The sequence below is a fragment of the Mesocricetus auratus genome, unplaced genomic scaffold (genome assembly GCF_017639785.1).
Source record: "Mesocricetus auratus isolate SY011 unplaced genomic scaffold, BCM_Maur_2.0 Super-Scaffold_100014, whole genome shotgun sequence".
Classification (NCBI taxonomy): domain Eukaryota; kingdom Metazoa; phylum Chordata; class Mammalia; order Rodentia; family Cricetidae; genus Mesocricetus; species Mesocricetus auratus.
The window spans coordinates 12,513,392-12,526,892 of NW_024429197.1; the positions used below are offsets into that span (position 1 = coordinate 12,513,392).

Consider the following 13,501-nt stretch of genomic DNA (forward strand, 5'->3'; position numbering starts at 1 on the left):
CAGTATTCAGATAGTTTCTCCTTTGGCAGAGAATTCGGTCTCAGGGGCATTAAACACACTTCATCCCCACTCTAGAGACTCCTCAAACATGCAAGGTTTGACATTAGGGAACATTCCAATGTTAACAGGATTCCATACACGCACTTTCACTGAGATGCTTAGGAGCCCAAACCAAGCACGGGAAGACAATGCCAGCCTTGAGCTGCCCTGCAACACAGGCCCCAGGGACTGCCCATCTCACCCAGAAGGGGTTCACAGACCCTCAGCACATTACCTGCGCTGGGAAACCGTGGTAGCAACAGGCAAGGCTAGGCTAGGCTAGGTGTGACCTAACTCCAGTTGTTCAAGCAGAATCAGACCTTCAACTGGAAACATTCCTTGCTTTCTGGTCTTAATTTGTGGCCCTGAGGGCTTGCTGGTCCCTACATGCTGGAGGGGAGCAGGTGAAATTCCAGAGGTGGTAAGGCCTTCCTGGCTAAACCAACCTTTGTCAATTTTTGCTAAAGGTGCCTTCTGAAGAACAAACAGCTAGCTGGGTAGAGGTGGGTGGGCACCCTGAGGATAGGCACTACTTCTGTGAACCCAAAGACATCAATTTGAGGGTAATCCAGGCTCAGAAAAGAGTTTCCAAGGCCCAGACTGCAGAGGCTCCTTCACTATGGTCAGCAGGACAGTCGGCCATGGACACAGGCTTGCAGAAAGGGGCACAGGGGATACCAGGGGATTTCCAAGCAAGCTAGTAACTGATGGCAGTTTTCTTCCCTTCTCTCCCTCTCAGTTTTTGGAGACAGGGTTTCCTTGTGTAGCCCTGGCTGTCCCGGAACTAGACCAGGCTAACCTCTACCCCAGAGATCTGCCTGTCTCTGCTGGGATTAAAGCCACCAGGCCTGTTTGGCAGTTTCCTCTTACTTGGAACAGTTCCTTCAGGAGAGGGGGAGGTCATGAGATTCAGGAGCAAAAGGACACATCCAGGAAAGGCCACACTAAAGATCAAGAAGGCACCCCCCTGGCTTCGCTTTGTGGAGGGGGAGCTGTTTTGGCTCGTTTGTGCTCTGGTGAGTATTCCCTCACCTACACTCTTGATAGTGCCCCCCGCCCCCGGTTAAAAAAAAAAATCCACTGGTTCATCAAGTTGGATTCTGGTGCAATCATTCCTTTGTCTGTTAGGGGTCCCTTTCTGGGGTGAACAGTCTGCACTGGCAGACTGAACTCAATTTCTCAGGTCAAGTTAATCAGCTTAATACTCCAACTCTACTCCACCCTTCCTGTCCACCCCAGGGGCAGCAGAGAAGCCCATCTGGTGGTGTGGGCTGAGCAGGTTGAGCAGGTGTGGGCAGTGAGAGTGATACACAGAAAATTCAGATTCCAAAGTTCTGTATTTTTTTCAAAATAAAGATCACACATTGTTTAGAGACAATCTACACAAGAGTTACAAAAAATAGTTGCCCAGGCATAAGCATACACAGGTTTGTTAATTATACACATATGGTTACAAGTGTGCTTGCAAAAAAGTTCATTGGAAATATACACAAGGCTCTGGAAATGTACACCGTGTAGTGTTACAGTCTATATTCAAACAAGGATTGACAGTATGTTACATTCACTTACAAGTAGACAAAATGCAAAATACAGCTCATCTGTACAAAACGGAGGGCGAATCACTTTACAAGGGGAGGCGCTGAGCAGGGGAAGGGGCAGGCGAAACTTCTGCACGTCCTTTTTTGACTGTCACAAAATAAGCAAAACATTACTTTTTTAGGATTAAAAAAAAAGAACACTAATGTGAACTGAATGGTGTGAAATAACATTTAGAAAGGCTCTCACTACCATCTTGACTAGCTGACAAATAAACCAAGCTACTTTTTTTTTCTTTTTAAACATTAACTAGGCTGTATAAAGAACATTTATTCTTTCAAAAGGAAAAAAATTTACTTCTGGTTGAAATTACAATTTACAATATACAACACTATCTGCTACTACCATAAAAGGTGGATATACACCGAGTGCACGGGCTGGCTGATTCTCTTTTCTTACCAAAAACGTGTTCATGTTGATTCAAACTTCTCCACATTTACATTACAGGTATACAAATGTACAATTGTACAATCAAAAGTATGTCCGACTACTAGGGTACAATATAGATACAGATTAGACATCAGAACAGGAAAATACTACAAATCCGCATATATGCAAAGTCTACACAAGTATACACTATGTATCTATAGAAGCAAGACCAGGAGCAGAGCTGGGTTTTCTCTCATGCTAGATAATCAGATTCTGCTTCTCAGTGTTCACAGAAAGCAAGCCCACAGGCAGCACATGGCCCTGCCCACTGGCCTTGGGCCTCTGCCCCTGGATCTGCAGCCACCACCTCAGCATGAGGTCATCTCCAAAAGAAGTGTCATGAACTCCGTGTCACAGGCTGATGCTTTAGCAACTCTGAAAGGTTCCCATTTCACATATGTATATATGTATATGTATATATATATATATATGTATATATTTTATAAACAGTGTTAAATGCCAGTTTGGGGTCATTTAACTAAAATTCAAATTTCTCAGTTTGTTTTTTTGTTTTTTGTTTTTTTTTTAATAAAATGAGGATGTGGGGAAAAGATATTTGCAAAACTTGCCACAAGGCAAATGAGTTAAAAACCTTTTTTTGTCTTTTTTTCTAAAACTTTTTTTGTTAAACCAACCACCCTGAAAGTGTCCACATGTGGAATATAGATACAACAAAGAACAAAGCATGTGGCCTCCCATGTACACTGATTACCTATGTACAAGTTCCTATACACCAGTAAACAGCAGGGCAATTAGTCAATTAACAAAAATAATTAGTACATGTGTAATAAAATGAAATTTACAAAGGCCTTTCCACAAATGATCTGATTCCTTTTAAGGAGAGAGTAATCCCGGACCAACCATTGCCCACTCTGACTCTACGCTGGGCATTCTGGTTGTTGGTTGGATCTGCCAGGGTCAGTGAGGTCAGCGGGACAGGGATGGTGCACTGCTCAGATGATACCATTAGGGGGACCACAGATGGGCCCCAAGTCCACGCCATTCTTCATGTAGTACTTCTCCAGCTTGGCCAGGATGTGCTTTCCATAGGTGTACTTTCGCAGAGTCGCGATGTGTGGCCGGATCTGGAGAGGACAGTGTGTGTTACACTGGCCAGAGAGGCCTGTGACATCACCAATACCTTCCCAGATATAGACTGTATCTGGTGCACATATTTCATCCCACAAAGATATCTTTGTCCTCTTATTGCTAGCAAGCCAGGAGCTCTTGCCCTAAGCATTGATACGACACAGGGAAGTCACCCAGGGCAGGGAAGCACATGCCAGCCTGCTGCACAGCACCTGCCCACAGGCACACAGATCACGGGCTGTCCTGGTAGTTGGGACTTCCTTTGGGGAACCATTCACTTGAATTCAGCACCTGATCCCTGCCTCTCCAGGACTAACTGTGCTGGCTAGTTTTTATGTTAGGGTTACAGAAGTTAGAGTCACTCTATTTTGGAAGAGGGAACCTCAACTGAGAAAACACCCCCACATGACTGCCTGTGGGCAAATCTGTGGTGCATGCGGAAGGGCCCACCTCATTGTGAGCACAAGCTGAGCAAATTACCAGGAGCAAGTCAACAAGCAGCACTCTTCTAGGGCCTCTGAATCAGGCCCTGCCTCCAGGTTCCTGCCCTGACTTCCCTGAATGACGGACTCTTCAGATCAAACAAATCCTTTCCTCTGTGTGTGGCTTTGGTTATAGTGTTCTACCACAGCAATAGAAACCCTAAGATAGACAGAAATTGGTGCCAGAGCAGAGGCAATGCTGTGTGCGCAGCTCAGCGGGTTTCTGCAGGAGCGTGGAAGAGAATGCCGAGCAGTGCAGGCCACGAAGGCCTGGCTGTGAAGCTTCAGAGGAAAGCACAGATTAGCAGGAACATTCAAGTGATATTGAGTTAACCACTAAAGTGAAACCTATGCTTTGTTGGTTCATTGCTACTTGGCTAGCTGGGAGGAGACCAGCATCAATGAAGCCAAATCTTCCCAGAACATTTCCTCAGGGTCAGCTGTACTCCAGAAAAGGCCAAGGGGGCATACCACATGCTGCAGCTAACTTTGGTAATGTGTAACACAGACTGAGTGGCAGTGGAAGGCCCAAGACTGAAGGAGTCATGAGAGAAGGTAAGGCTTGGCACCAATGTGGTACAGTCAAACTCCATGAAGAGTACTCAGGGAAGGTTATTGGTGAGGGTGGAGCCCAACACAGACTCCAGCATTTTGGAAACACCAGTACCATGGGATGACTGCCCAGGACAGCAGCAGCTGTGGAGTGGAGCCCGCCTGAGCCTAGGAGACAACCTGTAGGGGCTGTGGATGACCATCCAAGCCCTCTGGAGGAGCCCAAAGGATCCTGGGTGAGTCCCACAAGTCTGACACTGAGTTTTATACTACTGGACTGTGGTTTTGCTTTAATTAGAATGACCATGTCTTAGTTCTTCCCTCTTGAAATAAGGAAGTATTTAACTTATGCTGATTTACAGGAATCCAAGGTTGAGAGAATCTGGATTTTTTTAAATTAAACTTTTAAAATATTTGTAAAGAAAGACTGCATGGTTTTTAAAAGTTGAGATTTTTTTTTATGTTGTGAGGTTAGTATTAATATGAGATCCTGGGGATGAACAAGGCAGGAAAAGCTACGCTTTACAAGTACTGTGATTTTGTGTCAAAGTAACAAGGGGTCAATTGTACTAGCTACTTTTTATGTCAATTTGATAAAGCTAGAGTTATTTTAGAAGAGGGAACCTCCATTGAGAAAATATCCCCACCTGACTGGCCTGTGAGCAAGAATGTGGTGCATTTTGTTGACTGATGACTGATAAGGGAGGGCCCAACCCACTGTGGTTGGTACCGCCCCTGGGCATGTGGTCCTGGATGCTCAAAGCAATCAGGCTAAGCAAGTCAAGCCAGCAAGCAGCGCTCATTGCCCCTGTAGTTCCTGCCCTGAATTCCTTCAATAATAGAGTAGACCAAGAGTTTTTAAAGATGAAACAAACTCTTTCCTTCCCAAGTTACTTTTGGTAATTGTGTTTTATCACAAAAATAGAAATCCTAAAATACCAACAAATGAATAGATAAAATTAATAAATAAACAAGGGGAGGAAGATTGGCACTGTGCCAGTATAGCTGAGGGAAATGAAAGATACAGAGTAGCTTTGTAGTTTAGCCAAAGAAAAACCAGGGATAGGAAAAGCACAGGTGTTTCATCCAGATATTAACTCTTCCAACATCTTGTGACACATCTCTAGCACCCTTAATCCACCAACCTGAGTGCTGGTCATGCCTGTAAACAATCTCTTGAGCCACATTTCCTGGACCTGTTCCTGTGCACCCAGGTGAGAGAGGACCTTGCTTAAAGGTCAAAGGCCAGGCTACATAATTGGCAGTGCTGACTCTCTTCTGCTTGGCTATTATCTTATCACACAAGGAATAGAAGATGGGGGAGGACACTTTAATTGCGTTCCCACCCAAAACCCATACTGAACATAAACCTCAAGGAGCAAGCACCATGCCAGAGCAAGGAAGGGTCAAACAGCTCTAGAAACTACTATGAACCCACACAGAACACAGGCTAGGAAAGAAGACGCCTCTATCCTGGCATCTTCAGTGGCAGGTAAACAAAGTATTCTGGGTTCTAAGTAACAATATGCATACCTTCCCAAGGATCCAGGAGTACTGTAGCCCCAAGATGTTGTAAGGACCACGTCCTCAACAAGGGCTTCTCTTACTAGGCTCCCAGGCTTGAACACCCTTGCTTTGGATAAACACACGCACAAACCTTTTTTTTTTTTTTTTTTTTTTGAGACAGGGTTTCTCTGTATTGTTTTGGAGCCTGTCCTGGAACTTGCTTGGTAGAACAGGCTGGTCTCGAACTCACAGAGATCTGCCTGCTTCTGCCTCCCAAGTGCTGGGATTAAAGGTGTGCACTACCAATGTCAGGCTTGGCTTTCACAGTTCTTAACCTACACACTTTCCTCTCTTCTCCACTGTCCAGTCTTGCTGCACTCCATTTTTGACTTGGATTGGTGAAATGTTAATCTCTGTTCTTCTCCCACTTGCCCCAGTGGGGAATGAGGAGTCCCTGGCACTCCCTCTCCTTTTGATTCTATCTTCCTCTGACCACTTCTCTTCAATCTGAAACATGCTAGCAGTTATTGGCTCAGTTGTGCACATGGCTTCCCCTTCCTCCAAGTTACAGTGGTGGCACACCGGCAGAACAATCATTTAAAGCACAGTCCTGAACCTGAATGATTGCCACCAAGCCTGACAACTGGAGTTCCAACCGAAGTTCCATTCTATTAACCCGCATGGTGTAGAAGGAAAACACTGACTCACAAGTAGGCTGTCCTTTGACTTTCACATGCGTGCTGAAGCACACATAAAGTAAGAATGATCACAGTCTCCTCTCAGGTCCCCAAGTCTTCATTACTGTGCCCTCTTCTTGGAAAGACTTGCTCAAATGTTGCTCCTTTAAGGGATCCTATTTGTACCCACACACTTTTCACTCCATCACTCAGTTCTCTTGCCCTTCTTGGCTTTCCTGTGCCTGTCTGTGTGCCCACTTCCTCAGTGAATACCAGGACAACTCTGTTAAGAGGAGCAGCTTACAGCCACAGGCTTAGCATTTGCTTAATCAACAATTGTGCTTCCAGATCCTACATACACCAGCCCCACCTAACTCATAGCACCTTCACACACTAACAAGCTGTGAGATACAGCCTCAAGTGCCCTGGGCTCCACCAGCCTTCAACTGCCACCATCTGTACCACTGGATGGTAGTGGAATGGATTTGAGTCAGAGCTGGTGGGATTCTGCCTGGCTCAGAACGAGTCCATAACAAAGATTCTCATTATCGAACTTGGTCCTCAGTGAGGGCAAGTGGGTCATCACTGCCAGACAACAGCAATCCCTCCACAGAGAAGGCCAAGGGAACTCAGAGCACAGAGGCTGAGGGGTACAGGCCAGAGGCCTTGGCACCACCTGCCACAAACAGCTGTGGTGTGCTTCCCTACCTTTGGGCCTCTTGGGTGACTCGCCTATCATCCCATTTGCGGCAGCTATGTGTGCAGGCCTCTGTTCCCTTTTTCCTGTCTAACCCCCAGCCTTGATTCTGCATGGGTGGGGTGAGGGGATCCTCCACAGGCAGCACTGTTTTCCACTGCTCTGTCTACCACACCGTGGGCCAGTGGCAAGGACCAGGCCTTTTTGGGGAAGTATGGTAAGATCAGTGAACACAAGGAACGAGAAAAAAGGACAAAGGAAGCAGACTGGACTGATAAGCTGACCTCAGAGACCAGGGAGGGAATTTACTTCACAAAAATGTGTTCTCACAGCCAAGTGTAGCATACACCTGCGATTTCAGTACTTAAGAAGTCAAGGCAGGAGGATCATGGTTTTAAGGCCAACCTGGACTACACAATGAAGCTCTGTCAACAAACCAACCCTTCCCCCCCAAACAAATAAACAAACAGGGGTTGGGGACATGGCTTGGTGGCTGAATACTGGCTTAACATGCACCAGGCCTCGGCTCAACAGCCAAACAATATGTAAAACCAAGAAATATGCTTCTTGCCGGGCAGTGGTGGTGCACGCCTTTAATCCCAGCACTCGGGAGGCAGAGGCAGGCAAATCTCTGTGAGTTCGAGGCCGGGCTGGACCGACAGCCTCCAAAACAATACAGAAAAACCCTGTCTCGTTAAAAAAAAAAAAAAGAAAGAAAGAAAGAAAGAAATATGCTTCTTAATATGCTTACCAACAGATCCTTTAAGTGGGTAAAGGGCACTTGCCATGAAATCTGACCATATCATCATGATCTAGATATGCACCACAGCACACTAACATGCTAAACAATGTGTTAAAAACACTGCAGGCATGTAATGCACAGGGACACCCATACCCATAAAAGAAAAAGTTTCAAACAAGAATCAGGACCCTCATACTATGAGTTGAAGAGGAGTGGCAAACATGGAGAGAAAATAGTAACCCTACACAATAAGAGGGAAAACAGAACAAGCCTGGTACAGCAACACAAAGAAGCCCAACGTCTGCCATTCTCTGTATCTGAACACGTTCCATCTGGCCCTCGACTCACTCTGGGCCGGTACCCAATCTACTTACCTTGTGCATAACGATCTTTCGCTGACCTGGCTCAGCCACATCGATCATCTTCTGGACCACATAGTTGGCATACTGATCCTTCATCATGGTGTATAAGGCACTATGGGGACCATCATTCATGGTGCATACCTCATCAATGAGCACAGCACGCTCTGTACGTGAGGCATGAGTGACACACTTCTCCACAACATTGCTGTCATGAAAAAAATTAGGAAGAACCATCAGAAAAAGTCCCCTCTTAGGCTGTGCATGTCAGAATAGACAATGAGGGGAGAGACAGTACACATGAAGAACTCATTTGTCCAGAGTCTGGCTCTGTAAGATTCTTGTTTTGGTCTTAAACACTGGGGTGTCCAATAGTGAGTCACCCAAGCCCCGGTAATCCAAGAAAGAGGCCCCAACCTGCAGACAGATGCACACACAAGGCTCACAGAGTTTTCTAACGCTCAACTAGCTTACAATCACTATTTCAACCCATATTGAGACTATGATGATGCTATCCTTGCACTTGCGAGCTCAGGGGCGGCAACCAGGCTCTTTTTGTCACAACAGCTGTGATACAGACACTGGGACATAGTGGCAGTTCTGGGCTCAGTGAAGGAACCGCAGCACTTTCAGCTGGTCAGAAGCACAGAAGGCCCTGCGTTCTGCCAGTACTTGTGAACACTTCACACACCCCTTCTTGGAAAGGAGTAAAAGGCATAGCTAACACTGGCTGCCAGACTGATTGATGGCTAGTCACCACACAGAATTCCTCACACTGCCTGCCTGCCTTTATTAGAGGACATGTATCCTCACTTCAGTTTCCTGGGTTGTGTGAATCAACAACAGTGTGCTAAGCCAGGCTGATCTCTCTCTGTCAATTCTAGGACAGTCAAGGCCACACAAACAAACAGTATCCCCAAAACAAACACAAACAAAAAAGAATGTGCTGTGTGCAGTGCTGGCACCAATCAAGACCCAGCAGCAGTCAGTACATGGGAGCTGGTGAAAGCTGAGGCTTTGCCAAGGGCTCAAAGAGGAAAGAGAGTTCTAGGTTTCAAATCCTCAAGGAAAGAGAAAGACTAAAAAGAGCCCGCACTTACTTACAGACCATAAGCAATAGGCACAATCCCATGTGGGCACACTGCCTGCCTGTTAGCTTCTCTAGACTAAGTTACACATAAGTGCTTTGAGTTTAGGCCGCAGTACTCAGAGCTTATGAATTAATGGGCCAACTACAAGGAAAGGTGGATAAAGGTGCTTGCCACCACCAACCTGAGTTCATTCTCTGGAACCCACAAGATAGGAAAGAATCTAATCTACCCTACCAAGTTGTCATCCAAACTCCACATGGGCACCATAGAATATATATACTCAAGCAGAATTCTAAAACATAATTTTAAAAAAGGATTTCACGAATTAAAGTGAGTATTAATGAACATCAATTTAAACACTGATAAACAGGAGTCATGTCTTCTGTCTAGCAAATCACACAAAAAATGCAAAGGAAGAAACTCCTGGAAAACCCATCAGTACTGTATTCTATGAGCAGTGAGAAAGAATGAATCTGCTCAGAAGGGCACCTTGCTAAGACATGGAGGCCTGGACAGATCTGGTAAACTGTCCTTTTCAGGCCAAAGAGGAAGATGAGGAGAGAACATCTCACAATGCTCACCCAAGATAGGAAACATACAAGGGAACAAAGTACATCATTTTTGAAAGTCCCCAGATTTCAGTGGCTACTCCAAAGAAGTGAAGCCTTCAAGGAATGTCTTTGAAGCTATGCTTGGTATACTACTTGAATTTTTAAAGCAGGCAGTACTTAAAAAAAAAAAAAAAGGGGGTGGGGGTGGGGGGAGAAGGAATGACCATTAAAGAGAAAGGGCAAGAGAGATAGATAGCTTTATACTTAACTGTAATTGAGGCTAAAACTGACAAACTGGCTTTGATACCCAGAACCTGTAAGATGGAAAAAGAGAACCAACTCCCACAAACTGTCTTCTAACTTCCACCTGTGCACCTCGGTCCAGTGCACATGAGCACAGACACATGCAAACAAACAAATAATAAATAAATAAGCAAATGCAAAAACTTAGGGAAAAGGTGTTGTGAAATAATCTTTTTTGTACACTGTGAAGATGTGTCGTTCGTATTGGATAACAAAAAGCTGAATAGCCAATAGCTAAGCAGGATTTCCAGATACAGAGGACGCTGGGAAGAAGGAAGGAAGGAAGGAAGGAAGAAGCCAGGATGCAGAACAAGGTATGGGCATTACAAAGTAAAGGTAACTGAACTACATAAAAGAACATAGAAATGGATTGATTTAAGTTCTAAGAGCTAGTTAGAAACAAGCTAAGTTCTAAGCCAACCTTCCATAATTAGTTATTTAGGAGCTGAATGGTGGGATAGAGATCAGTCTGACAACTAAAAAGATTCCTCGATTCCCACAGCACGCACCTTGCAAATTTGTGTTGACTCAATACAAGTACATTGCCTCGGATCTCTGCTACAATTTTGCTTTTATCTTCAGGACGACCGTGCTCCAGTACATGTTGTATTACATAATTTCCATACTGATCCTATTTGAGAAGCAACAAAACAAAGAAAATATACATTAAAAAAAAAAAAAACAGTTCTGTGAGTTACTAGATCCTCCATACAGTTAAATATCTATCACTCTTGTAGCGCCAGGGTGACTTATGGAGATGTGAAGGAACCTGCAACAATTTTTTAAATGAACAGGTGGTAATAATTCTTCCCTCTCATTACAAAACAAACAATGTTACTATACTACAGACTATTTTTCTTTATGCATTTATATGCCTACTTCCTAGATAAATGCTTCACAGATTACTACACACAAAAAAAGTAAGCCTAAAATTATTTCAGAATGGGAGAGGGAAAGTTTGGGAAATAATTTTTTCTATTAGAATAGAAGCTGCAAAAAGAAAAGGTTTGCTTATATCTTGCTATAGATTTGCATCCAGCAAACCAGTCAGGATTCATTATTTTATCAGTAGTAGAAGCAAATCCCAAAAGAAGAATCAACCAGTACACTTGGTTTGTATGCCAATGGAGCAGAGACCTGGAGGTACACAGTGATTGCAGAACCCAACTCACAGGCCAGGGCTTCAAATCATTGCCCATATTCATGAAATATAAATTGGGCTATGATGAATACAAGCTCCAAAGATCTGAAGGGCACTGATGACATGGTTAATACTTTCTTCTAATAAAACACTTTCTACGCCCAGAGGGGTTGGGGTGGGGTTGAGGGGGATAATATATGCAGCTCCTTTTCTGGTAACCATAGTACCTGCACAAGCTGTTCCGTATGCTGGTGAAGCTCCTCGAGGATAGGCAGAGTCTGGTCAGGAAGACAGTGCTCTAGGATCCTCTGAATCACCCTGCATCCATAAGGGTGCGTAGACAAAGCAAACACCTGGAGCAGAAAGACCCAAGACAGTCGCTTCAGTACTATTACTTCACTACCTCACCTCTGTTTCACAGCTAAGTTTGACCCACTATGTATTAATTATCCAATTTCCTGGGTTGTTTTAGGAATTCATAGATGTATGTATTAGCTGAAATGAACTTTTCCAAGAAGACTAAATATTTAATGAAACAGAAAATGAGTCAAGGTACTAAAAAGTACACTTAGTCAAGAAGCAAGAGTGTCACCAGGCAGTAGTGGCACATACCTGCTATGGGATAACCCCTCTGCATGCTGTGAATACATTTTATTACCATTGGTTAATAAAGAAGCTGCTTTGGCCAATATTAAGTCAGCCAGATAGGGAACTCAGAGATCTAGGGAGAAGGATGGAGTCAGGGGCAGATGCCATCGAACCGCCAGAGCAACAAGATATACTACAGAACAGGCAATACAACGAGACACAGCTGTGTGGTGGTGCACACCTTTAATTCCAGCACTTGGGAGGCAGAGGCAGGCAGACCTCTGTAAGTTCAAGACCAGCCAGATCTGCAAGAGCTAGTTCCAAGACCGGCTCCAAAACTACACAGAGAGGCCCTGTCTCGAAAAACCACAAGAGGAAAACACATGGCAAACACAAATTAATTTAAGTTATAAGAGCTGGTTAGTAATTAGACTGAGCAAAGGCCAACAGTTGTAATTAATATTAAGCTTCTGAGTGACTATTTTGGGACGGAGGAGGGCAACCCATTTATGCACACCATTAAACACAGCACTCAGGAGGCAGAGGTAAGCAGACCAGTTCAAGGCCAGCCTGGTCTACAGAACAATTTCTAGGATAGCCAGGGCTACACAGAGAAACCAAATCAGGATCAATAATGTCAACCAAGTGCCTTTCCAAAACATAGGATGAAAAACATAGAGGAAGAGGAATTGGACATGGTGGCTAGTATCTTTAACCTTAGCACTCTAGAGGCAGAGACAGGGGTCTGCTTCAGGGCAGCCAGAGGTATAGATAGAGTTGAGACCCTGCCTCCAAGCAAACAGCAAAACAAAACAAAAGGAAGGCTACATACAGATGGAGTTCATTAGTGAAATGCTCCCCTGACCCAGTATGGACAAAGGCGGAAAACACCCAGCATAGAGAGGCACAATACAAAGAAGCCCACAACACAAAGAGTGTAAAATAAATCTGGACGCTTTCATACAAACACAGCTACAGACAGGCTGTCTGGGGCACTGTTAGGTTTAGAGTAATAAAAAACTGCATGGGCTTTCAATTGTCCTGTTTTGATTTGATTTTTGTGGTATGGGAATTGAACCAGGGATTCTTTCCAATGCTGGCAATTAATTATACCACCACTGAGTTGTACCCTCACTGCACATACTCAATCTTGATTCTGGTCTTTCTTAGCTGAAAGGAAGTGCCTCAGATCTCCAGTCAAAATACTACTGTGGGAACAGTAGTGAATGTCTTTAGAACTAGCACTCAGAAAATCAAGACAGGAGGATCATGAAGTTCAAGGCCAGCTTGGTCTACATAGTTGAGAGCCCGCCTCAAAACATCAAGGAAAAAAGAAATATAAAATGCTAAGAGCAGTAACATAACTCATATGTGGTGAGTTCCTGCACCCCTTCTATGTCAATTTGTGGACCAAGTACCTGCCTTCTCATTTGCTGCATGGCCATACAGTTGCACCTGCTATCTGAGGTAAGCTATAGAAAGATGCTGCTGCCTGCAGAATGTCTACCCAGCAAGACACTCTTAAACCTAGACTTTGGTCCACAGACATCTGCAATGTTTATTTGTTTTTATTCTTAATTTTTAAATTTTATATGCACTGGTATTTTGCCTGTGAGGGTATTGGATTTCCTGTAACTGAAGTTACAGACAGTTATGAGT

General features: G+C 44.3%; 1 protein-coding gene and 1 non-coding gene across 26 annotated transcripts in view; both read right to left on the reverse strand.

Annotated features, from left to right (window-relative positions):
* Nucleotides 1–1,357: 1,357 nt before the first annotated feature.
* Nucleotides 1,358–13,501, reverse strand: part of Pum1 (pumilio RNA binding family member 1) — a 107,549-nt gene continuing 95,405 nt past the window's right edge. For all 25 annotated transcript variants that reach the window (XM_040756519.1, XM_040756518.1, XM_040756517.1 and 22 more), the window contains 4 exons: nt 11,482–11,607; nt 10,623–10,744; nt 8,184–8,376; nt 1,358–3,149 (listed from right to left, as the gene is read on the reverse strand). In XM_040756519.1, the coding sequence (XP_040612453.1) occupies nt 3,018–3,149; nt 8,184–8,376; nt 10,623–10,744; nt 11,482–11,607 (573 nt within the window). In that variant the 3' untranslated portion in view covers nt 1,358–3,017. The remainder of the gene's footprint in view (nt 3,150–8,183; nt 8,377–10,622; nt 10,745–11,481; nt 11,608–13,501) is intronic.
* LOC121144178 lies at nt 6,881–6,963 on the reverse strand. Its single transcript, XR_005881501.1, has one exon. It is a non-coding gene; the product is annotated as a small nucleolar RNA SNORD103/SNORD85 (small nucleolar RNA).